This window comes from Oncorhynchus masou, chromosome 31 (assembly GCF_036934945.1).
Source record: "Oncorhynchus masou masou isolate Uvic2021 chromosome 31, UVic_Omas_1.1, whole genome shotgun sequence".
NCBI lineage: Eukaryota > Metazoa > Chordata > Actinopteri > Salmoniformes > Salmonidae > Oncorhynchus > Oncorhynchus masou.
This window is the reverse complement of record NC_088242.1, coordinates 86190940-86217251: the sequence shown is the minus strand read 5'-3', so window position 1 is coordinate 86217251 and position 26312 is coordinate 86190940. Positions and strand designations below refer to the sequence as shown.

The following is a 26312-nucleotide window of genomic DNA, read 5'->3' as shown; positions in this document are numbered from 1 at the left end:
TCACGATCAGTTGGTTCTCCCGGAGGCGCTGAAGGACCTGCCTGATGCGAAGAACATGTTCTTGGGCAGACTGGGGGGAAAAACAGGATGTCATCAAGGTAGACGAACACAAAACAGTTGAGCATGTCCTGAAAGACAGCGGGGGCGTTGGTGAGTCAAAATGGCATGACCTGATACTCATAATGTCCGCTGGCTGTGTTGAAGGCTGTCTTCCACTCATCCCCTTCGCATACTCGAACCAGGTGGTAGGCATTCCGAAGGTCCAACTTGGAAAAAATGGTGGCCCCCTGGAGAGGTTCAAAAGCCGAAGAGAGGAGTGGTAGTGGGTAACAATTTTTGTGCAGGTGATAGGAATTAGGGAACTCCCAGTCTGTCTCACTGAAGTACTTATACCCACCAGAGACAACAGTTTCCTAACAGGGCAGGTAGCTATGGAATGCCCTGCCCCTCCACAGAACAGACAACAGTTGGAATTCAGCCTTCCTTGAGCAATCCCCAACTAACAACCTAGCTCTTCGTAATTGCAAAGGCTCAGGAGAATCCAATTCACCAGTCGTAGATAATTCACGTGGGTGCTCGGGTGGCTTTGGATCCTCTCGGGAAAACTGCCTTCGGGAACGTCCGGATTCTTTCAAGGGTGAGCGAGCCATAGAGGGTGAACGAGTGTGCCCAAAGCCAGACCTCCTCTCACTCCTGCGTTCCCTTAAGCGTCCATCAATTTTAATGGTAAAGTGATGAGGGAGTCGAGATCCACCGGCAATTCCCGAGCAGCTAGCTCATCCTTCACCACCTCGGATAATCTGTGAAGGAAGGTATCGAAGAGAGATTCCGGATTCCAGGCACTCTCGGTGGCCAATGTGCAAAGATTAGCCGCATAGTCTGCCGCACTATGGGAGTTTTGACATAAATCAAGAAGTTTCCTGGCCGCCTCTCTCCCGGATACCAGAGACTCGAATACCTTCCTCACCTCCGCCAATAATTCCTCCAGATGACAACGAAGGGTGGATTGTTTCTCCCGAACAGCAATGGCCCAGGAGAGCGCCATTCCCGACATAAGCATAATAATATACGCCATCTTCGATCGGTCTGAAGGGAACGAAGATGGCTGTAGCTCAAAAATAAGCGAGCACTGAGAAAGAAAATCCTGACAGGTACCAGGATCTCCAGAATATCGCTCCGGAGGTGGTAAGCGGGGTTCTCGGGGAACGGGGTTAGGCTGTACCAACTCACCAAAAGGAAAAACAAATTGAGAGGTTGGGGTCTCTCAGGGATGGCATACAGTCTGAGTTAACTCCTTAAAAAACTCCATAGTAGCCTTAAACCATTGGTTGCAGCACTCTGTCAGAGAACAAAGCACTTCCAGAAGGTCCTGTAACACCTCCTCATGTCTCCCAATGGTGGCTCCCTGCAGGGAGACAGTATGGCGAAGCTGGTCCAAGTCTGCTGGGTCTGTCATGGCTAGTTCGTACTATCATGACACAAGGCGAGACCTATACGCAGACACAGGAGGCAGATGGTTGGAGTTTAAGATGTTTAATAATCCAAAAGGAGTAGGCAAGAGAATGGTCGTGGACAGGCAAAAGGCCAAAACCAGTTCAGAGTCCAGGAGGTACAGAGTGGCAGACAGGCTCGAGGTCAAGGCAGGCAGAATGGTCAGGCAGGCAAGTACAGAGTCCAGAAACAGGCAATGGTCAAAACCGGGAGGACTAGAAAAAGGAGAATAGCAAAGGCAGGCGAATGGGAAAAGCCACTGGTTGACTTGGGAACATACAAGACGAACTGGCACAGAGAGACAAGAAACACAGGGATAAATATACTGGGGGAAACAAGCGACATCTGGAGGGGGTGGATACAATAACAAGAACAGGTGAACAGATCAGGGTGTGACAGCGTGAATTGGACCATTTTCCTGTCCTACTAAGCATTCAAAATGTTCAAAGTACCTTTGGGTGTCAGGGAAAATGTATGGAGTAAAAAGTACATCATTTTATTTAGGAATGTAGTGAAGTAAAAGTAAACGTTGTCAAAAATATGAATAGTAAAGTACAGTTTCCCCAAAAAACTATTTAAGTTGTACTTTAAAGTATTTTTACTTACGTATTTTACACCACTGGCTAAATGTGGACAGTTCTAACATCTTCAATATGCGCCTCTGAATTCGATAAGAGAGATGCATGCAGTTCCGTTCCCAATGTGCCTGTCTTCATTCACTTAGCCTACTTCTTAGCTGAAATGTCTGTGAGATGGACCTGATCACGTGAAAGGCATTGGCTACATCTGAGAGAGCCATGCGAGTGAGAAGTGCTTCAGAGCTCTGCAGCCGGGAGAAGGGAATTATAATTCACCTTGTTATATTCAGCCCAAGAGCACAACGGCCACTTTGGCCACAAAAGGCATGGATTTTTAGGGGGCATTATGGCCACACAAGGGGGATGCCGCCAGGAAATTTGATGCCTGGTGAGAATATTACCAAGTGCTTGTCAAATTTGTGAATGAGAGACCAATGAAGTGTGTGCAGCTTGTGACCTTTTTCAAATCATCATTAGAGGAGACTTTTATCTCCCTCACCAACTTCAAACATCTGCTATCTGAGAAGCTAACCGATCGCCCAATTTTACCTACCTCGTCCCCATACTGTTTATATTTATTATTTTAGAATGTATTAAACATCAAAACATATAGCCCAATGATGTTTGTATCACAACTAAGTTGCATAAATAACTAACGTTAGTGAGCTAGCTAAAGTTAGCCACCTAGCTACAATTTGTAACATATCATGCGTTTTTCAAATTCGTAACATAAATACGAATTCTAATCCGTAACATATCATAAGAAATGGGTGATGGACATTCACAAATTAAAACACAGTGTAACGACCCTGGGTTTATAAGCGCGGAAATCGACTCTGCCGTTTGAGCATGCTTTTGCAGCACAGTCGATAGCCGTGCCTGGCCTCGGGCTCAAAGGTCTAGTGTTTGAGACCTGCTCCCTGCTGTTTCATTACACTGGTATCAGAAGTGGGGTCCGGCATGCCAATCAACCTGCTATCTGCCTAATACATAACACAGACCTGTCTGTGCGGGTCGCTACAATACCATATGAAACTTACAATATCCTACTAAATAGGGTGTCTTGAATTGATGTAGATACATAATAGAAAGTGCTCAGATACCAGGTTGTTTAGGGGGCAGGTACTCAAAATTATTGGATACTGTGTTGATAGGTCACGATGTTCGAATGAGATTTACATGGTTATCAAAACGTCACGCTAGGGTAAATCTACACGAAACACAGCCCTTATTTTAAGTGTTTCTAAAATCCCCTATGGGAAAAATGAATGGTGGAAAACTATTGGAACCATTTCCCTGTTTGACCACTAGATTTTATGACTATTATGACACCTCCACTGTGGGGTTCTATAGGGCAGACTGGGAAAAAAGACACAACTGGTCTCGCAAGGTCCGTACATGGAAGATCACAGGCGCAACCAATGCAAGGGGTGTGGGGTAGCGAAGTTTGTGAAATTGACGAAGACATGCAGCCAGTGGGATCCGAACAACAATGACAAAAGATGTATACAAAAAAAACAATTGGGGGGGGGGAATTTATACCACCACCCAAAAGGGCACTTTGGAGACTGTTAGTGGAAAGGGGCATGTGCTCTGCACAGGTAGATCCCTGTCTGTGCACGTGTCTGTCGAAGCAGTATGTCAGACTAACTTTCGCATATAGGTGGTTAAACACAAACCAGGGCCTCTGTATAAGGCATCTGGATAATTTAAGCCAGCTACAGATTGCTGCGAGTAAATTAAAAAATATATATCGTTACCTTTATTTCCTGCTCACGCTAATAGGTCTACTCACGCTAATAGGCCTACTCACTCTAATAGGCCTACTCACCTTAATAGGCCTATTCGCCTTAATAGGCCTACTCACTCTAATAGGCCTACTCACCTTAATAGGCCTACTAACCTTAATAGGCCTACTCACGCTAATAGGTCTACTCACCTTAATAGGCCTACTCACGCTAATAGGTCTACTCACCTTAATAGGCCTACTCACCTTAATAGGTCTACTCACCTTAATAGGTCTACTCACCTTAATAGGTCTACTCACCTTAATAGGCCTACTCACCTTAATAGGCCTACTCACCTTAATAGGCCTACTCACCTTAATAGGACTACTCACCTTAATAGGACTACTCACACTAATTATTCTAATTCCATGTAATGTTAATCACAATTCTACTTTGTCTACATTGGAAACTGTGGCTGTTGGTAAGGGTAAATGTATAAAACATTGCAAGACTGAGCATGTCATGACCCCCTTATAACTGTAGTATAATCCGTCACAGTGGGTCATAATACCCATAAATGTAGGTAAAACACACATAAAACTAGGGATCAAACACAGAAATGGTTGTAATCGCTTTTTCACATTGTGAATTTTACAAACACCAAGCAAATTACTGCTGGTCTCATAGTAGTTGACCCGGTAATTAGCATAAACGGGTTAAGCATGTTCTGGCTTCCATGCATAGCCTACAAGCCACTGATGCAAACCTTTTGGAACATCAACATTTGAAAAGGTCTAATAAATCAATCTAATATTGCCTACACCATCACAATAAATCCATGATCTATTTTAGACATTGTCTAAAGAAACATGATATGAAGAAAATGTAGTCTTTTTCAGAAGAACAGAATAGCATAATCTATTATTTTAGGCCTGATATGGCTATGCCATAAGGTTGTGGGCTACACTAGTTCATTTAGTAGACCAGATTTGCTTAGAATTGTGTGGCATTATTTCATAGTATGAAAAAATCAATTGAACATAGCTTAATAAAATAGAAAGGATATTTACTCCAAATGATTTGAAAGGAAGTGTGCACATGCAGCAATTCTGTGTTGAGCGGTTAACAAAGAAACTGGCCCTCCTATATGCCTAATTATAGCTAGGCTAGGGGTTAGGGTTAAGGTTAGGGTTAGATGAAGGGTTAGCTAAAATGGTTAGGGGAAGGGGAAGGGTTAGCTTACCAACATAGGAGCCAAGCTGACTCCAGAGGAGGAGGAGGTGATCAACAAGAAGAGGTTGAAGAAGATTCAGAATTTGCTAAGTAGTTGCAAAGTAGCTAAAACGTAGGAAGTAGTTGCTAATTAGCTAAAATGCCAAAGTTGTCCATGATGGGATTTGAACACACACCCCTTGGATGGCTAGATATTCACATTATACACCCACCTATCCACCCTGACCAACCAAACTCCTTTAATTTTCCCCTTAAGTAACCATCTGTCTTATGTAACCATACCAAAAGTAACATATCATAATGAATAGAGTGTCTCGGATTTACACAAAGAATAATATGAAATGCTCTGAGACCAGATTTCCCTGAAAGGACTGTGGAAGGCCCTGTGCTTTGATGTTTCACATTGGACCTGAGTGGGTCAATGTCTTTATCTTATTGTGTCAGTGATATGATCAGGCTTCTTGCACACTTCCTCTTGAGACATGCAAGTCACTTTAGGTGACATCACAGCCAACACACCAAAAGATTAGCCCGGTCCCGTTATACAAGAGGAGTAGGTCCCAGGTATAAGTACTGTGTACAGCCAACTCCTATTGTTGCTGTCATGCCTAAGACTTGTATGGTATGACAGACCTGGGAACAAGTTACCAAAAGTGACCCATGGGCTTTTATTTCCACATTTATTGGATCATGTGTAGGCAGTCAAATGTACATGTTTAGTCAATAGAGGTAAGCAGTTGCTCCATATCACCTGGCCATTTGCTCAATAAACAAACAGAGCATTGAATAAAGCATACATTTCAGAGGAGTAGGCCTATCTCTTAAAAAAAAGTTAGCAATTGTTTTGCACCAGAGCTTTTCCCTTGCATATCCCCAAAATGTCCCTTAAATATATAGAGTAAATGTTTTATTTGTGAAAGCATGTTTTGATAAGGCAGCTCTTTGGTCTCTTTAGAAAGGCATGTGGCTAATGTGTTGTCTAGGTGGGTTGTCCGGGCAGCTCCTGGAGAGAGGCTTGGGCCCAAAAGCTTCCTTATGGGTCGTGGTGAAGTGTTGCTCATTGTAGGGAGCGGTGATGTGGCTGAATTTAATCTACAGACAGACAGTGAGAGAGAGAGAGAGAGAGAGAGAGATAGAGAGAGAGAGAGACAGAGATACACAGAGTGATAGAAAGGGAAAGAGAAGATTAAAAGACACTGGGATAGAACAACTTGCTGATTGGTGCAAACAAAAGGGGCAAAGAGCTTGTGTGTGTACATGAACCAGTTTCTTGGTAAAAACCGGTTCTCTGAGGACGTATTAGGTATTCTGACATATTTGTATTGTTTGAGCACTGATAGCGGCAACAAATCTCCAGGAAGATTGTAAAAAAGCTGACACATTAGACATTATGCCATGTGTGTCTAGGGAACATAAAGTGAAATCTGAACATAATAAGCCTGAAGTAAGGTCAGTTTGACCCTCAAAACTTGTTGGAAAAATTAATTAAATGTACATGTACATAATTAACAATACTGCCCTCTAGCGTTCATTTGTACAAACCTAATTGACTAGAAAGTTAGCTGTTGTGATACAGCATGGAAACTAACCAGGGTCTGTACTGACGCCTCCAGCACTGAGATGCTGTGTCTTAGACCATTGTGCCACTCGGCAGCTGACTGTTACTTAAGTTATTTAACTACCTGTTGAAGTTGTTTTGGGCTAAGTTCCTGTCTCCTGGAGTTTAGTGGGAGGTAGTCCCTTTGAACAGTAGTCGAGGCTGTTCCAGGCTCTGGGGAGTATACCATAAATCTCATTGACAAAAAAACTCAATTAATATGGAATGGAACCCAACTGACTGGGACATCTGAGAATGTTTTGGTTTCTCTCTCACCTTGGCCAGTCAGCACATGGCCAGAGGGATGAGTATGCGGCCTAGCTCGATTTATGTCCCTCTTGGGGTAGTCTTCCTGGGCTGCGGTGCTGTAGAACAGGCCTCCCAGAATGGGTCTGCCGAACTCCACATTGCTCCTGGTCCTCACGTTGGCTCCACTGAAATGCACTGGCCGCTCTCTGTGGTTCTGCTGCGGAGGGGAGGGAAATCCAACCAGGCCGATTAGGAAGACAGTAGCCAGAAATGCAAGTTGAAATAAAGGTTATGTTGGAGTAATGAGGCTGCCCAATGTTGCAGGCCACTCCCATGCAAATAAAAATTATTAATGTGGGAACACCGACAAAATATGAATGTTGGTTCAGCCTACTATCTTTTGCCCAAGAGTACATTTTACATCCAAGGTATGAAGTGGGAGAACGCAAGGAATGGAAAAGACATGGGAAATGCAAACATGTACCGCAGGACAACAAGGCCGACATGTAATTACACAATAATCACACCTACCATCAACTTATGTTTTAATTCTCGTAAAACCTGTGCTCTTTTGCAACATAACGTTCCTGCATGGCAAGGTGCTACACGAATGTCCTCGATCCATTTAAAAGCCTGGAAGCCAGTGATACACTTTGCTCAAATCCGGCCTGTGGATGGGCAATTTGGAGAATTTGGGTTTCACCTCAGAGAAGAAAAAGCTGTTGGTTGTGGCCATCATCCTCAGTCGGTTGCGCCCAGGATCAGTGTCCCCTCTGGGGACTGAGCTGAGAGTCTTGTTCATTTGCATCAGTAGAACAGGGTCTGGGAAACAGACCCAATACAGGGAGTTAGCTAAGCAGGAGAATCAAAACACTGATTTCATAGGCTATTTCATAAGCTTAGAAATACATTTTTATGTCTGTGGGCTCTTTTAATAGTAATTGCAATCTAAAAGAAAAAATCCAATCCCGCAATTTGTTTTGCAATAGAATATATGAATACATTATTATATCAACAATAGTTAGCTGTTTGGAAGCAATTCAGTCAGAAAGATAGAAGTAAAAATAGATAATCAATCAAATCCATAGGGTTAACAGTGCAGTATGTTATATCATTGATGAACAGAGTATTAATTAATAACCTTGGCTTACACACCTGACTTGGCCTCGCGAAACGCGTCAGCCATTGTAGATGTCCACTTGTTTTCAGAGAAATCGCCAAGATTGACCTTCAAACGTTCCTTCACATTGACTGGACTGGGTCAGTAAAAGGTTAATATATTAGACAAATCCTAAAAACATTGATTATTAGGATTTGGACAGGCATTTGCTTTTATAACAGGAAAACGTGACACGTTTTCTAACTACAAGATGACAGAGGTGATGTGAATTTTGGCATGCATACCAGTAAATCACATACCTAGGATTGCCAGGGTGTCTAAAGGACACATCCTGGGTGGTTTTAGTTTCCAGAATCTTCTGTCGGTCTCCCATTGCCACTGATGAATGGATTTGCTGAACCAGAGAAGGAAAAGTATAGTACACCCTCAGAAAAGTCAAGTACACCCTCAGCAAAATTTCATTAACATCTTATCAAGGGCCTTCTCAAAGACATGGTGTGGGTTTGTTGTGGCTTTGTAATCCGCAGGGAGCAAAGAATAGTAAGTAAGATAATTATCAAAGGCCAGTTTAGCACTCATAGCTAGTTTATTTAATGACCATTCATAGAAAATATTCACATGATTCCATTTTTCACATACAGCTATTGTACAGAAAACACAGAATTTCCCAGTAGACTAACTATTCCAGGATATCAATGGCAATTGATACCTTCTCCACAGGTTGAGGTGGGCTTTGCCATTGTCCCTGGAATACATCGTTGTGGTGGGAGTCAAAATGTTGGCCATCTCTGTCCCATTTAAAGGTGGGTTCTCGCCCTGAATCACAAAGGCATTGACAATGTCAAAATCTGACTCAAGGTTACACATTTACAAAAACAGAGCTACTCTTTTAAACATACAGTCAGTGTAATGGTTTACTGAAGCACCACACCCGGCATAAAGGTTCATCCAAAACAAGTGTGTGCCCCCGTTCTGCAAAGCTTTATGCCAGGCTTCCATATGCCAGGCAGTGAATGACAAATATTGTAGATAGCCTACATAGGCATACATAGGCCTTACCTATTTCACTAATCCAAACAGAGAATGACATCACAGATATAGTATACATGCATCTACTTTTAGACAATAACCTAGATTTGAAAGAGCCACTGACCTAGGTGTTTGACCTTGGCCTTGACAATGGGTGACACATTGTATGGGGTGAATGAAGCTTTATGAGTGGTCACAGGAAGCTTCTCCTCCAGCTGTTTCTTCTTAATGGCCATGACTGGCCGGATGGGTTTGGTGTGGGTTGAGGCCAGGTGCTGGAAGCCCTCTGCCTGGGTAGTGAGGAAGTTGACCTGCCTGGGGTCTTTATGCATCTGGAAGTTAGTGCACAGCTTAGCCCAAGCAGGTGTGCGGCAGAGGGGGATCTGTGGGTGGTGGGGATATGACTTGACCGCTTCGGTCAGATACTCCTTGATCCGACGCAGGTCTTTGTGCTCGACCTGGGCAGGGATGGGGCGAGAGATAGCGAATCTCTTGGGAAGGGTGGCAAGAGAGTTGAAGTCCGTCTGGAAGGTGGTCTTAAATGCCTCGTCAAGGCCATTGCAACTGTCGCCGCCCCAAAATGGAATGTGTGAGGACTGAAGGAAGTCCTTTCCCATCAAGGTGGCTTGAATCAATGTGCTTACAGCCATAGCACTTCTTGGACTGTTATTACTTCTTCCTGTGTTGTCTTTTTCCTTACATCAATGTGCCTTTCCTGAAATGGTTCTCTCTCTTTTTTTAGAACTGTGGAAAGAAAATGCAGTGGTCTCACCATGGAAACCAAGATAGCACAAGTAATGAAGATGTCACAATACAATGAGAACTGAGAGCAAAATTCCCCATTCTTTTCTTTATCATTTCTATTCTAGAAACTTTTTTGTGTGGATAATATGAATATCTGTCCTATGTAGCCAATCATATACATACCTTGACATGACCTATTCACCTATCACTGTACACGCATTATGACAGCCCTGAGTGACAAATGTATCATTTTCTGTTATTTAAGAATGAAATTAAGATCTGAATGAACAGAAATGACAATGAACAGGAATTAGAATGTTTGTTACCTGCTACTATGTGTTTATTTGTCTATAGCAAAGTGAATTATGGCAATGAGAGTGACTTACCCATTCCAAAGTAAAGAGCATCACCTGAATAGTGGTAGCTGCACGTTTCCCTGCATCAAGTGTCTTTTATGCATAATTTAGCATTTTGGTGGATAATCTTACAATATCAATTTGCCATGTCTCACGTTCACATATAAACACTGTTTGCATGGCAACGCATGCAATTAGTAAGATTTTGTTTTTAAACTTATCACCATGGTGCCAAAATCACAAGCAAATATTTGCTGGGGGAGAACCTTTAATGGTGTAATGTTTCACTGTGGCATATTTTCAGCCATTACAGTGAACCTGTCCTCCCCATTTCTACCTCCACTGATACATTCATGCATTTAGCCACAGGCTATCACTGGCAGTATTTCTAGCAGAAAAGATACAAAACAGACATTACATTTACATCATTACATTACATTTAAGTCATTTAGCAGACGCGCTTATCCAGAGCGACTTACAAATTGGACATTGACGATAGATTGTTCTTATAAATACATTCTAAAATAATGCACACCTGAGACAGGTATGGTAATAGAAATGACCTCATCAGAACAGTTCACTCAGTCACATCAGCAGGTGGCAGTAAAATTAAATTATCTAAACGCCTGGTCCAAGTTAGTGATCGATTGCGTTCGTTTGAGAATACAATTGAGTAAATACAGTAAGTAGTATATTGCAACTTTCTATAATCTTACATCTAATTTTGCAACTGTTGGTAGAGTCAGGATTGATGAAACAGATTTGTGCCCCAAAAAATGATGCAGGATATGATGTAATATAACTTCCGCCTTGTACAGTCTCTTTTCGTTAAGGCTCAGCTGTCGGCCGGGTGGGTGTATATATTTGTCTGTCACAATTTTTGCGAAATTGACTACAAGACGCATTTATTGCGTAATAGAAATACAACAGTGTCCCTCCGCTAAAATAACTGTCTAAAAATCCATTTAGTTATCATATGTGAGACGTGTAAAGTCTAAATATGAGTATTGAAATATAACGAGCTCCAGCATGTGGCAAAGACGCCTTGTTGGAAGCACCCGCTTGACCGCAGCTGTTGGCTAGTTAGTTAGCTTGCCACAGCTAACGTTAGTAAGTTAGCAAGGTTGTTGGCCGCTCATTCCAAATGCCAATGGGATAGCTAACTATTCTTCTAATACTTAATGAGCTTATTTTTTTATTTCGATGTGCCGGGGATTGGCTGACTTGGCTAGCTAACTAGTATGCTAAGTAGATAACAAAATAGATATGTATCTAGCTACTGCAATCAACTCGAACCATATTTTATCTCAACAGCCTGCCAACATGCAGATCTTCGTGAAGACGTTGACGGGGAAAACAATCACCCTTGAGGTTGAGCCCAGCGATACTATTGAAAATGTCAAGGCCAAGATCCAGGATAAGGAAGGTGTTTCATTTGATCCGTAATATAGTATGACAAAATGGGCTGTTTTAAATACTCAGGGTAGGTTTGCTTTTGCACTGATACTAGGTTTGTGCTGTAGTGATTTCATTAAATCAATATGCTTTTTATTCTCAGGCATTCCTCCTGATCAACAGCGTCTGATCTTTGCTGGCAAACAACTTGAGGATGGTCGCACCTTGTCAGACTACAACATCCAGAAAGGTTGGACGCATGTAATGCTGCTCATTAGTTAAGCATCAGCCCTGTGTGAAAACAGACCTGTCAACTTTGCATCTATCCACTATGATAATGTTCCCATCCAGAGTCCACCCTTCATCTTGTGCTGCGTCTTCGTGGAGGCATTATTGAGCCATCTTTGAGACAGCTGGCCCAGAAGTACAACTGTGACAAAATGATCTGCCGCAAGTAAGTAGAGCTAAGTACAGTTGCATTAATGGTGGTCATGAACTGTTTTTACAATTAAGGTGAAAGCCTATCTTTACACTTAAGTTTCCCGTTTACAGTAAAAAACAAACATTCATCCACATTTGCGATTGAGGTGACAAATGCAACATCTTTCAGAGCAACTGCAGTAATGTTTCTGTGTACAAAGGAAAACTATTTTTAGTAGACTGGATAGCGAGGAATGAAAGTGCGCTAGGGCAGTGGCTTAGACCACTGGACCAGTCTTGGCCATACATTTTGCACAGTTCTGAACTTGTGTTGCAGGTGCTACGCTCGCCTCCATCCTCGTGCTGTCAACTGCCGCAAGAAGAAGTGTGGACACACAAACAACCTGCGCCCCAAGAAGAAGCTGAAGTAAACAGTTGGCTTGGTGCTTTTTGTGGAACATAAGCACAACTGTTAAATAAACATACCAAAATGTACTTTGGCTGGCCTTATTTGTCTTCATAATCCAAAATTGTTTTGAAAACAATTTAAAGCTTAGGGCCTGGATTCAATCAGATTGAGCATTAACCAGCATCTACATTGCAGATGTTTGAGGTGTAACTGAGCAGCGTCACAAACTACTCCTATTATCCTTACTGCGTAAGAAGTTAAATGGCACTAGATGGTGTAGGCTCTATCGATGTCAGAACAGTGATAGGCATAAATCCCTTGATCAAAATTAACATGCATCAGTCTAATTTGAGTGTTTGAACTTGAAATGCAGCTGCATGTGATTTTGCTGGATATAGTCAGGTCTAGTTTTGTTGCATCCAATGGCAGTGTCTGCAATAAGGTAACACTAGCTTGTGGATTTCAGCGATGTAAAAGCCACTTTATACTTGATTCAGTAATGCAGTCCGGAGGGAGGGTGTGAAGAGCTTGGAGGCCAAATCGAGCTCCATTCTGCATTGCAGTGCGCCTCCCCAATTTTGTAACAATATGGAGGGCTCCATATAGCTCAGCATTGACTGGTTGGCGGTACATCACTTCCGTGACAAAAGGCTATCGGAACAAGTTCATAAATAACATCTTTGTGATGCTTTGTGTCGGCACTTAAAATGAGTGAACTCCTGGGAAGAGATTGGGGAGGTAATGGGGCTAGATGTGGTAAAGAAATCACTGGAAAGCACAGTGGGATAGGATGCTGGATTGGTGCACATTCAACAAATCTGATATTTGTCATGTAACGCCCAGAATTTGGTTACTAAAATCACTGCAAACCATTTAAAAGTTGTCCTTTCAGATTTAGACAGTGCTAAATGCTAACTCCCATTTGTATAAACTGGTAGCATATAGAAATCTAGTAGCCAAAAGTACAATTTTAAAAGAGTTACAGTTCATAAGGAAATCAGTAAGTTGAAATGCTCATTAGGCCCTAATCTATGGATTTCACATGACTGGGAATACAGATACTAAAAAGAAAAGGCCATGGATCAGAAAGCCAGTCAGTATCTGGTGTAACCACCATTTGCCTCATGCAGCGCGACATCTTTTGCATAGTTGATCAGGCTGTTGTGGCCAGTGGAATGTTGTCCCACTCCTTGGCGGGAACTGGAACATGATGTCGTACAAATCGGTCCAGAGCATGCCAAACATGCTCAAATGAGTGACAGGCCGTGGAAGAACGGACATTTTCAGCTTCCAGGAATTTTGTGTACAGATCCTTGAGACATGGGGCCATGCGTTATCGTGCGGAAACATGAAGTGATGGCAGCAGATGAATGGCACAACAATGGGCCTCAGGATCAAGTCACGGTATCCCTGTGCATTTAAATTGCCATCGATAAAATGCAATTTTGTTTGTTGTCAGTAGCTTATGGCTGCCCATACCAGAACCCCACCTCCACCATGGGTCGGTCACTCTGTTCACAATGTTGACATACATCAGCAAATTTCTAGCAGTTGAAACCGGGATTCATCTGTGAAGGACACACACATCTCCAGCGTGACAGTGGCCATTGAAGGTGAGCATTTGCCCACTGATGTCGGTTACAATGCCGAACTGCAGTCCACTCAAGACCCTGGTGAGGACGACAAGCACACAGATGAGCTTCCTTGAGTCAGTATCTGACAGGTTGTGCAGACCCACAGTTTTATTGGGTGGCTGGTCTCAGACGATCCCACTGGTGAACAAGCTTGTTATGGAGGTCCTGGGCTGGCGTGGTTACACGTGGTCTGTAGTTGTGAGGCTGTTTGGACGTACTGCTAAATTCACTAAAACAACGGAGGTGGCTTATGGTAGAGAAATTAACATGAACTTCTCTGGCAACAGCTCTGGTGGACATTCCTGCAGTCAGCATGCCTTTTGCATGCTCCCTCCAAACTTGAGACATCTGTGGCATTGTGTTATGTGACAAAACTGCACATTTTAGAGTAGCCTTTTAATGTCCCCAGCACAGGGTTCAACTGTGTAATGATCATGCTGTTTAATCAGCTTCTTAATATGCCACACCTGCAGGGTTGGGTAGGTTACTTTCTAAATGTAATCTGTTAGTTCCGAGTTACCTGGCCAAAATTGTAATCAGTCATTTAACATTTGGATTACCCAAACTCAGTAACCTAATCTGATTACATTGTTTTAGATTACTTAACCCCTTAATAGGCATTAGACACAAATGTATGTTACCAATTGAGCATCTATTTCTGGATAAATCAATGTTAAAGTTGACATAGCCATATATGGAGGTAACATTTTATTTTATGGGTTGGTTATGTAGGCTTCTTCTAACGAATCGCTTTCTACTACACATTAAAAATTAGTCTGTCTATCAGAATTTCAGTCATTCAGATATGTTATAGGACTTGGAAATATAGATTAGCCAAATTGTTTTTTTACACCTCTATTTAACTAGGCAAGTCAGTTAAGAACAAATTCTTATTTTCAATGACGGCCTAGGAACAGTGGGTTAACTACCTGTTCAGGAGTAGAACGACAGATTTGTATCTTGTCAGCTCGGGGGTTTGAACTTTGCTACCTTCCGGTTACTAGGCTACCCTGCCGTTTAACCTGAGCATAAATGATTTATTAGATTTGCACATGCAATATAGACTTTTCTAATGTTTTTGACGAATGTATGTTTGTTTATCCCATGTGTAACTCTGTGTTGTTTGTGTCGCACTGCTTTGTTCTATCTTGGCCAGGTCGCATTTGTAAATGAGAACTTGTTCTCAACTGGCCTACCTGGTTGAATAAAGGTGAAATAAAAACAAATTGCCCGCTGTTTATGATTTTGTTGTCATGGACGACTGATTGGTGTCATTGATTAGAGTTGAAAAGTAAATGCTGTGATTATGGAATGGCATGCTTTGAGTACTACTGAAGTGCTATTTACATGTGAAAAATAATACCATATGCTGGATTTGCTATAGGCCTATTGTTTACCTTTTTGTTGTTGACACTTTGATAATATGCAGATGTTTAAAGGGCAAATCTACAGATGAAAATAACAAAACGGACACCTCGCCTCTGTTTTAGTAAAAAGCTGAGGGATGGGCCTGGAGAAATGTAACCACTCTCAGATTAATAAACAGAGCTATGGATGCAAGGACTGACAATCCATGATATCAAAATTGTTTTAACCATGTTATGAGGCTATACAGTGTTTGTTTACAAACATAGAAAACGAGTTTATAATTTGGGTTCTCATGGAGTGTGACTGTTGAACTAAGCTCATGAGGCATTTATGGGTTATATTCTTCAAGAATCAATGGCTATACAGTTCCAGTCAAAAGTTTGAACACTTACTCGTTCAAGGGTTTTTCTTTATTTGTACTATTTTCTACATTGTAGAATAATAATGAAGACATCAAAAACACATGAAATCATGTAGTAACCAAAAAGTGTTAAACAAATCCAAATATTTTATATTTTTCAAAGTAGCCACCCTTTGCCAAGAGTGTGCAAGGCTGTCATCAAGGCAACTCCATCCAGCTTCATGAGATAGTCACCTGGAATGCATTTCAATTAACAGAAAGTTAATTTGTGTTATTTCTTTCCTTCTTAATGTGTTTGAGCGAATCAGTTGTGTTGTGACAAGGTAGGGGTGGTATACAGAAGATATCCCTATTTGGTAAAAGACCAAGTCCATATTATGGCAAGAACAGCTCACACTTAGTGTAAAATACACAAACAATAGCCTATGTTGAGGTAAAAATCTGAGTATAATGCTTGTATGGATGTTTAGATGCACTATTGTAAAGTGGCTGTTCCACTGGATGTCATAAGGTGAATTCACCAATTTGTAAGTCGCTCTGGATAAGAGCGTCTGCCAAATGACTTAAATGTAAATGTTAACCCCAATACATGTTCATTTCGTCATCAATCCAGTGGCTGTACAGCATTTAATGCGATGCGGTCTCTGCAGAAGTCAGAGCATTCATACTTCTTGTGCTTCGCAGAGCTGTTGTCAAGGAAGTGAGTATGTGTTTATACAGGATCTCCTGACCCCACCTACCGTCAACCAATCATGTCAATGCGGAGCCATACGGAGCCCACCACATTTTTACAAAATTTGGGAGGTGCAAAGCGATGTGGTACAGAGCTTGATTTGGCCTGCGCAAGCCCCCGTGTCAAACCTTCCCGTAGCAAGCATAAATTGGCAGTCAAAACGGTTCGCAGGTATATTATGATGAAATTGACTATTTGGACTTTGGCAGGCAGGGATTTTTGGCTGTTCGTGCACACAATTTTTTCTTTCTTTAGGCAAGTCTTAACTATATAAGGCCAAATCAAACAAGAAAATGCTTCAGAGGAGGCACTCCTAGTGGCCGGTGACTTTAATGCAGGGAAACTCATTGCTATGCAGACGACACACAATTAATCTTCTCCTTTCCCCCTTCTGATGACCAGGTGGCGAATCGCATCTCTGCATGTCTGGCAGACATATCAGTGTGGATGACGGATCACCACTTCAAGCTGAACCTCGGCAAGACGGAGCTGCTCTTCCTCCCGGGGAAGGACTGCCCATTCCATGATCTCGCCATCACGGTTGACAACTCCATTGTGTCCTCCTCCCAGAGCGCTAAGAACCTTGGCGTGATCCTGGACAACACCCTGTCGTTCTCAACTAACATCAAGGAGGTGGCCCGTTCCTGTAGGTTCATGCTCTACAACATCCGCAGAGTACGACCCTGCCTCACACAGGAAGCGGCGCAGGTCCTAATCCAGGCACTTGTCATCTCCCGTCTGGATTACTGCAACTCGCTGTTGGCTGGGCTCCCTGCCTGTGCCATTAAACCCCTACAACTCATCCAGAACGCCGCAGCCCGTCTGGTGTTCAACCTTCCCAAGTTCTCTCACGTCACCCCGCTCCTCCGCTCTCTCCACTGGCTTCCAGTTGAAGCTCGCATCCGCTACAAGACCATGGTGCTTGCCTACGGAGCTGTGAGGGAACGGCACCGCAGTACCTCCAGGCTCTGATCAGGCCCTACACCCAAACAAGGACACTGCGTTCATCCACCTCTGGCCTGCTCGCCTCCTTACCACTGAGGAAGTACAGTTCCCGCTCAGCCCAGTCAAAACTGTTCGCTGCTCTGGCCCCCCAATGGTGGAACAAACTCCCTCACGACGCCAGGACAGCGGAGTCAATCACCACCTTCCGGAGACACCTGAAACCCCACCTCTTTAAGGAATACCTAGGATAGGATAAAGTAATCCTTCTCACCCCCCCCTTAAATGATTTAGATGCACTATTGTAAAGTGGCTGTTCCACTGGATGTCATAAGGTGAATTCACCAATTTGTAAGTTGCTCTGGATAAGAGCGTCTGCCAAATGACTTAAATGTAAATGAATGTAAATGAAACTTAAATCTGTTTTACTCCATTTCTACCAGCCTGTTACATGTGCAACCAGATGGTAAAAAAAATCTCTCGACCACCTTTACTCCACACACAGAGACATGTACAAAGCTCCCCCTCACCCTCCATTTGGCAAATCTGCCCATGACTCTATATTCCTGATTCCTGTTTACAAGCAAAAACTAAAGCAGGTAGTACCAGTGACTCGCTCAATATGGAAGTGGTCAGATGATGCAGATGCTAAGCGACAGGACTGTTTTGCTAGCACAGACTGGAAAATGTTCCGGGATTCTTCTGATTGCATTGAGGAGTACACCACATCAGTCACTGGCTTCATCAATAAGTGCATCGATGACGTGGTCCCAACAGTGACTGTACATACATACCCAAACCAAAAGCCATGGAGTACAGGCAACATCTGCACTGAGCTAAAGGGTAGAGCTGCCGCTTTCAAGGATCCCTCTACGCCGTCCGACGAACCATCAAACAGGCAAAGCGTCAATACAGGACTAAGATTGAATCGTACCACACCGGCTCCTACCCTTGTTGGATGTGGCAGGGCTTGCAAACTATTACGGACTACAAAGGGAAGCACTGCCACGAGCTGCCCAGTGTCACGAGCATACCAGACGAGCTAAATGACTTCTATGCTCGCTTCGAGGAAAGCAACACTGAAGCAAACATGAGAGCATCAGCTGTTCTGGACAACTGTGTGATCACTGTCTCCGTAGCCGATGTGAGTAAGACCTTTAAACAGGTCCACATTCACAAGGCCGCAGGGTCAGACGGATTACCAGGACATGTACTCCGAGCATGCGTTGACCAACTGGCAAGTGTCTTCACTGACATTTTCAACCTGTCCCTGACGAGTCTGTAATACCAACATGATTCGAGAAAACCACCACAGTCTCTGTGCCCAAGAACTCCAGAGTAACCTGCCTAAATGACTACTGACCTGTAGCACTCACATCTGGGGCCAGGAAGTGCTTTTGAAAGGCTGGTCATGGCTCACAACACCATTACCGCCTCAAAAGATCAGAAGCTTAGGTAATCTCTATTGCACTCCACACTGCCCTTTCCATCCTGGACAAAAGGAATACCTGTGAGAGAATGCTATTCATTAACTACAGCTCAGCGACACAACAGTGATCACCGACAACGATGAGACAGCCTATAGGGAGGAGGTCAGAGACCTGGCAGTGTGGTGCCGGGATAACAACCTCTCCCTCAACTTGAAGACAAAGGAGATGATTGTGGACTACAGGAAAAGGAGGACCGAGCACGCCCCCATTCTTATCGACAGGGCTGTAGTGGAGCAGGTTAAGAGCTTCAAGTTCCTTGGGGTCCACATCACTAAGGAACTATCATGGTCCAAACACATCAAGGCAGTCATGAAGAGGGCACGATAAAGCCTATTCCCCCTCGGGAAACTGAAAAGATTTGGCATGGGTCCTCAGATCCTCAAAAAGTACAGCTGCACCATCGAGAGCATCCTGACTGGTTGCATCTCCTCCTGGTATGGCAACTGCTCAGCCTCCAACCACAAGACACTACAGAGGGTAGTGCGTACGGCCCAGTATATAACTGGGGCCAAGCTTCCTGCCATCCAGGACCCCTAAACCAGGCGGTGTCAGAGGAAGGCCCTAAATATTGCCAAAGATTTCAGCCACCCTAGTCATAGATTGTTCTCTCTGCTATCGCATGGCAAGCGGTACCAGAGTGCCAAGTCTAGGTCTAAAAGGCTTCTTATTAACAGCTTCTACCCCCAAGCCATAAGACTCAGCTAATCAACAGCTAATCAAATGGCTACACAGACTATTTGCATTGCTCCCCTCCATTATGTTATTGTTGCTCTTTAATTATTTTTGTTTTTATTTATTTTTTACTTCAGTTTATTTTAGTAAATACTTTAACACTTATTTGTAAGAAAGCATTTCACCATAAAAAAAATATTTCACTGGATGTTTAAACGTGACGTATCCGCTTAGTTTCCACTCACCAGAGAGGAAGCTCACTGGCAGGCAGTGGGAGAAGATGGAACAAGATGGATTTTGGCCGACATTCTGCAAATGTTATCAATACAGTTGTCTGTTCCCCAAACTAGAATCTGTTAACAGTGGACAAAGGTCTGTTTTTTTTGTTAATCACGTTGCTTAGGAGTGCAAATACGAATTGAGTTATTGCACACGCGCACTTGCATATAATGCACCAATAGGATCTCGCTAGCTCGTGCTTGTTCTGCCCACTATGGCTAATTTGTTCCCATTAGACCACAGCCTGTCGTTTCCATTTTGGTTTTGTTATAAAAAAAAGACATTAGCATAGCTTTGTCAATTATCTGATTAAATCTAGCCCAAAATGTTTTCTTGAGACATTCTGTTGAATTTATGTTGACTAGAGAAACTTTTTTTAAATTCAAAATTCAGTCCTTCATCGGAGCATTGACAAATCAAGGTGACTCGCATACATACTTGCATGAAACAATTCATGCAAAGGAAACCAACAAGCTGACAAAACCACAATGCTCTTGTGCTTGATGATCTTGAGTGCAGTAGACAGGATTCTTTATTAGATATTGAAAAACAGGGCTCTTGTTCAAAACTAAATGGAAAATCTCTCCCAAATTACTGGCAAATCAAATATTCAGACCCATAAGCTAAGGGGAGTTCATAAAAAACATCTGTTAAATGACTGATGTGGCAGTCGGTGTTTGACTTGGACTGAAATAGGTTCTGGTACTCATTTTGGGAGCTGGTGCTGTTTATATTTAGGTGCAGGAGCTCCACAATACTTTTGAACTAATATTCTATAGGAGGTGTAGGAGCTCTAGCAGAAGAACATTTAGGTGCCGGTTCTCAACTCCGGTGTGCGCATGCCCAAGTAAAGCACTGGTGTCAATCGATTATTTTCTCAAGATATCTGTAGTTCATTGTTAATTGGCTACTACGATTAATCAAATACATAGCATTGAAAAATAACCACATTTGTTGCAAACGTTTAATGTTGAACTGTACACAAAGATTTTAGTTACACATACAATAACTTCCATTTTCAATATTATAAACATGGGTTCCCCCTATGCTGAAAGTAAGGTCAAATCAGGCAAGTGTGTTGTTCCTTGTGATTAGTAAGGCCCTGTTTTAATACTGGAAAATGATTACTTTACTCCCTTGTGAAATTACAGGACAATACAACAAATATACACCACCTTTCACCTATCCAATACTGTTTTATGATTACTACATAGGTAAGGGGGGGTGATTTTTTTTTTTACAGTATTTAAACACGCTCAAACACTGGATGAATTAAGAAATCAGTTTGCTGAGGTATTTGAAGTATTGGTGGTGGTAAAAAAAAAAACATTTCCACTGGCACTTAAAATTAGGGCCAAATGCGATCTGGCTCGAATGCAATTCTCAAATTCAAGCTGAGTCGAGGGCAACTCGGGCTAGCGCAGCCCAGTTCCACAACTATTGCCAGACCGACTAGAATCCAGGCTGAACCCATTACTATGCAACCACCAGCTTGATCACTGCTGGATGCTGACACCAAGTTTAGCTAGTCTGGGATTGTTCCTGTTAGCTAGCACATGGAAAAGCAGTACTGCAGTAGTCAGATATGATACGAATTAAAACCATATCTGGATCCTTCATAAATGTTTTGCACTACACAATCAACTTTCATGAGAACAATCAGCCCTCAAATGCTAGCTAGCAAATCAGAGTTGAAACAAGCTAGCTAGAAACTTTAGCTGGCCAGGTCGTATTTAAAGCTACATTCTATCAAACCCGTCGTCTGGTTTGCTAGCTAGCTAATGCCATTGTAAGCGAGGTAGGAATTCAGCTAGCTAACGTTAGCCTGTTATGCTAGCGATGACACTAACCATTTAGCTAGCTAGCGTTAGCAAGCTAAATACAAGGCAGAGTCTGTCTGACACTGGCAGGAGGAGTATAGTGTAACGTCAGTTACAGCATGGTGAGCATTAATTAAATAATTCAACATCTTGCTGAAGCTAGCAACATTAGCGAAGCCAGCTGCCCAGTCATATATTGGCTACCTAGCAACATTTCGAATTTCTGGAGGCAGTGGAAACGCAATTAGAGCAAGCCCCGTTGCCTATGGAAAACAGGGTTTAAATAATTTGTGAATATGAAGAGGATAAGGATAAGAGATCCTACTCTCAATTTTAATGACAGAAAAATTCCATAGACAATTCAAGTTATTTTTTCATTATCTTAAAATGTATCGTGCAGTCCAGTCAGTACAGAACGAGTGTGCTACGTGGGTAAGAAAAGTAAGTGCATCTTTGGTACTGCATTTTGTATTGTTAAAAAAACATTTTTGGGCCACTGTTTTCTCCAGAAGGTCAGAGATGGGCTAGTAGATTGTAAAACGACCATGTTCCAAAAACGAAGAATATAGGCATCATGACGTACACAGAGCAGGTGAAACTTTCCGATTATCCTCACATCAATTGTTGGATTAAAATGGATAGTCAGTAACACTTCTAGGTAGTCAATGTGCATTTGAAGCAAAATGAGAAGCCACATTGTTCAACAGAATACAATTGAAGTTTGTATAAATTAACAAAAATATGCTTTGGTGATGCTACATAACCTACAGAGTACTTGTCAAAAAATAGTATTGCTAATTCAACACTGATTTAACCTTATTTGTACTTAATACCAAGTAAAAATGCCTCAAAGTCGAGGTCAGAAGAAAATCACTTGGTGTGCATCAGTGATAGTTCAGATACCAAGTTAGCTATATGTATTGAATCAAGTACAGGACATATTTACTAATAACACTACTTGTGCTTTTAATAAATCTATTTGTAAACAATTGCACATTGGATAATGCGCATAACACACATTGCTGTACTTGGCAAGGTTATTTGCGGAGTTCATGCATTTTTTGGTGATAAGTCCTCTGCAGCTCATCATTCTGCAGTAACGTCTCTGTAGGATCACCAAATCATTATTATGGCAACTGTTGATGTAATATAAGACAATAGAAGTTAACTTATTCATCATTCATAATATTGACAAATGTAAACAATAATTAGGCACCTACATTTCTAAGCGCAACCCCAGATTCAATTCAACTACGTTTGAAGTTTAAGAACCTCTATAAAAGGAGGTTGACAAAATCATAACCTAACTACATTTACATGAAAATGGTGTAAAGGTCAACAGAACAACGTTTAAATAGAAAAACGGACCCTGTGGATTATGCTCCCAGCCTCCCACCTAACAATATAACTGGTTCTTATGTACAGCTGCAACAGGTGAAGTCAAGGTGCTACTCTCATTCACTGCAGTTATGTGCTTAAGAAAACATTGTTCTGAAAGAGCTTAATTTTCCTTCCTTGTCCATCGCCCTCAAAACTTCTGACATTGTGGTGAGCTATTTGCTGATGAGCTTGGCCAAGCTCTGTCGCAGGTCATTCAGGTCATATATCTTGACTTCAAGGACGTCGACGACCCGCTGAACCTCACTCTGCCCCTGTTCCCGCTCCTCCAGAGTGGAAGCTAGAGTCTGCTCGGCGCTCTCCACCCGTTGCTCCAGTTCTGCGTTTCGTGTCTCCAGATCCTAGAAGGTCCACAAATGACAGAGGACTACAGATCAATTCATGTTAAAATGGTCAATGTCATATCAATTGTTCCCCCCCACCCTGCTTTTTTGCATACCCTTTGAAAACTCTCACAGAGCCCCTAAAGTGGTTGATAATCACTGGTGTTCAGTATTCACTAGTGTAGAGAAGCCAAAAATGCATGTTCTAACCCAATTCCCCAAACTCACCTGAAGTCTCTGAACAGCCTCTTCTCTCTCCTTCTCCAACTCATGGATATCTGATTTCCTGCTATGTAGATTGTGGATTATCTAAAAAAAGAAACCACAAATACAATAATCCTTTGTTTTTTTATTAGGATACCCATTAGCTGTTGAAAGCAGCAGCTACTCTTCCTGGGGTCCACAAAGGACTGTAGTGGTTAGAGCGTTGGGCCAGTAACCGAAAGATAGCTTGTTCAAATACCCAAGCCAACAAGGTGAAAAATCTGCCGATGCACTTAACCCTAGTTTGCTCCAGGGGTGCTGTAATACTATGGCTGACCCTGTAAAACAACACCTTTCACTGCACCTATCTGGTCAGTGTGTAACAAAAAATAAACATCTAAATATATGTTTTCTCTGAACTCTATCGAATCATACATTTTTTTATCCACATATTAATTAATTTAAAAAAAGATGTCAAATCATCTCTTGTGTAGCCTGGAAGATTTTGTCAAACTTTGGGACATCTTGCTGTTACTGAAATTTCCCTCATGGGCTCCAGTACAAAGTGACCTTGTATGAGTCATCCTTGCTGAAGTTTTGCTTGTTTAGACTGTAAAAGAATGTGAAGGTTTGAGAGAGCACGACAATGCCACAAGGAAATGGATCCATGGAGATACAGTGCCTTCAGAAAGTGTTCAACCACCTTGACTTTTTCAAAAGTTTGTTGTGTCACACCGATCTCGACAAACCATTTCTGTATGGACCTCGCTTCGGGCACGGGGGCATTGTCATGCTGAAATATAAAAAGGGCCTTCCACAAACATTTGCCACAAAATTGGAAGCACAGAATTGTCAAGAATGAAGCGTGATTCAGCACTCTAGAGAACGCATCTCCACTGCTCCAGAGTCCAATGGCGGCAAGCTTGGCACCACTCCAGCCGACGCTTGGCATCGCGCATGGTGATCTTAGACTTGTGTGCAGCTGCTCAGCAATGGAAACCCATTTCATGAAGTTCCCGACAAACAGTTATTGTTCGGAGTTTGCTTCCAGAGGCAGTTTGGAACGCAGTAGTGAGTGTTGCAACCGAGGACAGACAATTTTTTACACGCTATGCGCTTCAGCACTCTGGGATCCCGTTCTGTGAGCTTGTATGGTTTACCACTTTCCGGGTGAGCCTTTGTTGCTCCTAGATGTTTCCACAATAACAGCACTTACAGTTGACCGGTGCAGCTCTTGCAGGGCAGAAATTTGACTTGTTGGAAAGGTGGCATCCTATGACGGTGCCACGTTGAAAGTCAATGAGCTCTTCAGTAAGGCCATTCTAATGTCAATGTTTGTCTATAGAGATTGCATGGCGGTGTGCTTGATTTTATACACCTGCCAGCAACACGTGTGGCTGAAATAGCCCGAATCCACTAATTCGATGGTGTCCACATTCACTACATGGCCAAAAGTATGTTGAATAAACCAGGGAGGTTTTCCAATGCCTTGCAAAGAAGGACACCTATTGGTAGATGGGTAAAAAAAAATACCAGACACTACATATCCCTTTAAGCAGGGTGAAATTATTAATTAGGATGGTGCATCAATACACCCAGTCAATACAACGATACAGGCGTCATTCCTAACTTAGTTGCCGGAGAGGAAGGAAAACACTCAGGGATTTCACCATGAGGCCCATAGTAATTATTTAACAGCTACAGAGTTTAATGGATGTGATAAGATAAACTTGCTAATGGATTAACAGCATGGTAGTTACTCCACAATACTAACCTAAATAACAGAGTGAAAAAAAGGAAGCCTGTACAGTACAAATATTCAAAAACATGCATCCTGTTTGCAACAAGGCACAAGTAATATTGCAAAGAATGTGTCAAAGAGCTTAACTTTTTTTCCTGAATAAAAAGCATTATGTTTGGGGCAAATCCAACACATTACTGAGTACCATTCTTCATATTTTCAAGCATAGTGGTGGCTGCATCATGTTATGGGTATGCTTGTCATCAGCAAGGACGAGGGGATTTGTTTTAGGATAAAATAAATGAAATCGAGCTGAACATAGGCAAAATCTTAATTCCTGGTTCAGTCTGCTTTCCAACAGACACTGGGAGACAAATTCACCTTTCAGCAGGACAGTAACTTAAAACAAAAGGCCAAATCTAAACTGTTCTTGAGTAGCCTAGTTACAGTTTGACTTAAATTGGCTTGTAAATCTATGGAAAGACTTATTGTTATCTAGCAAAGATCAACAACCAACTTGACAGAGTTTGAAGAATAAAAAAAGGGGCAAATATTGTACAGTCCAGGTATGCAAAGCTCTTAGACTTACCCACAAAGACTCACAGCTGTAATTGCTGCCAAATATGTTTCTAACATTATTAAATCAAGATCAGTGTTTTATTTTTCATAAAGTTTTTAAAATTCTTCTTCCACTTTGACAGAGTATATATATATATATATATATATAGAGCGACAAAAAAAATAAATTATGCAACAAAATGTGGAAAAGTCAATGGGGTTGAATACTTTCCGAAGGCATGAAAACGTGATACCCTATTTTCAGAATGTTTTGGGCGTTGTCATTACTCATAGCACTCCTGAGCAGTCGACCAACTTTGTAGCTGCTCCAAAATAACTGTACTTTCTCAAAATCAGATTGTTTGGATGACTGACAGGTTTTCCATAATGCAGCTGGGATTCATTTAATCCATCCAATATAGATATACCTAAAGCAATTTC

General features: G+C 42.1%; 2 protein-coding genes across 3 annotated transcripts in view; one reads left to right on the top strand and one right to left on the bottom strand.

The window, feature by feature from the left end:
* The first annotated feature begins 10930 nt into the window (after positions 1-10930).
* On the top strand, positions 10931-12434 carry LOC135524662 (ubiquitin-ribosomal protein eL40 fusion protein). 2 transcript variants are annotated; one of them, XM_064952392.1, is made up of 5 exons: positions 10931-10974; positions 11439-11550; positions 11683-11769; positions 11871-11973; positions 12277-12434. In XM_064952392.1, exons 2-5 carry the CDS (start codon positions 11448-11450, stop codon positions 12368-12370), a joined length of 387 nt encoding a protein of 128 aa, XP_064808464.1. In that variant the 5' UTR covers positions 10931-10974; positions 11439-11447; the 3' UTR covers positions 12371-12434. The 2 variants fall into 2 exon arrangements, with proteins under 2 accessions (XP_064808464.1, XP_064808466.1); XM_064952394.1 differs by lacking the exon at positions 10931-10974 and having other exon boundaries at positions 11474-11607.
* Positions 12435-20777: 8343 nt separating this feature from the next.
* The window catches only part of LOC135524661 (homer protein homolog 3-like), a 32307-nt gene continuing 26772 nt past the window's right edge, over positions 20778-26312 (bottom strand). Inside the window, exons 9-10 of the mRNA XM_064952391.1 lie at positions 23597-23677; positions 20778-23386 (exon numbers count right to left, since the gene is read on the bottom strand). Of these exons, the coding sequence (XP_064808463.1) occupies positions 23201-23386; positions 23597-23677 (267 nt within the window). The 3' untranslated portion in view covers positions 20778-23200. The remainder of the gene's footprint in view (positions 23387-23596; positions 23678-26312) is intronic.

Coding starts and splice junctions, on each gene's coding strand:
- LOC135524662 (XM_064952392.1), top strand. CDS start 11,448: ATGCAGATCTTCGTGAAGACGTTGACGGGGAAAACAATCACCCTTGAG. Junction 11,551..11,682: donor CAAGATCCAGGATAAGGAAG/GTGTTTCATTTG, acceptor TTTTATTCTCAG/GCATTCCTCCTGATCAACAG. Junction 11,974..12,276: donor GACAAAATGATCTGCCGCAA/GTAAGTAGAGCT, acceptor CTTGTGTTGCAG/GTGCTACGCTCGCCTCCATC.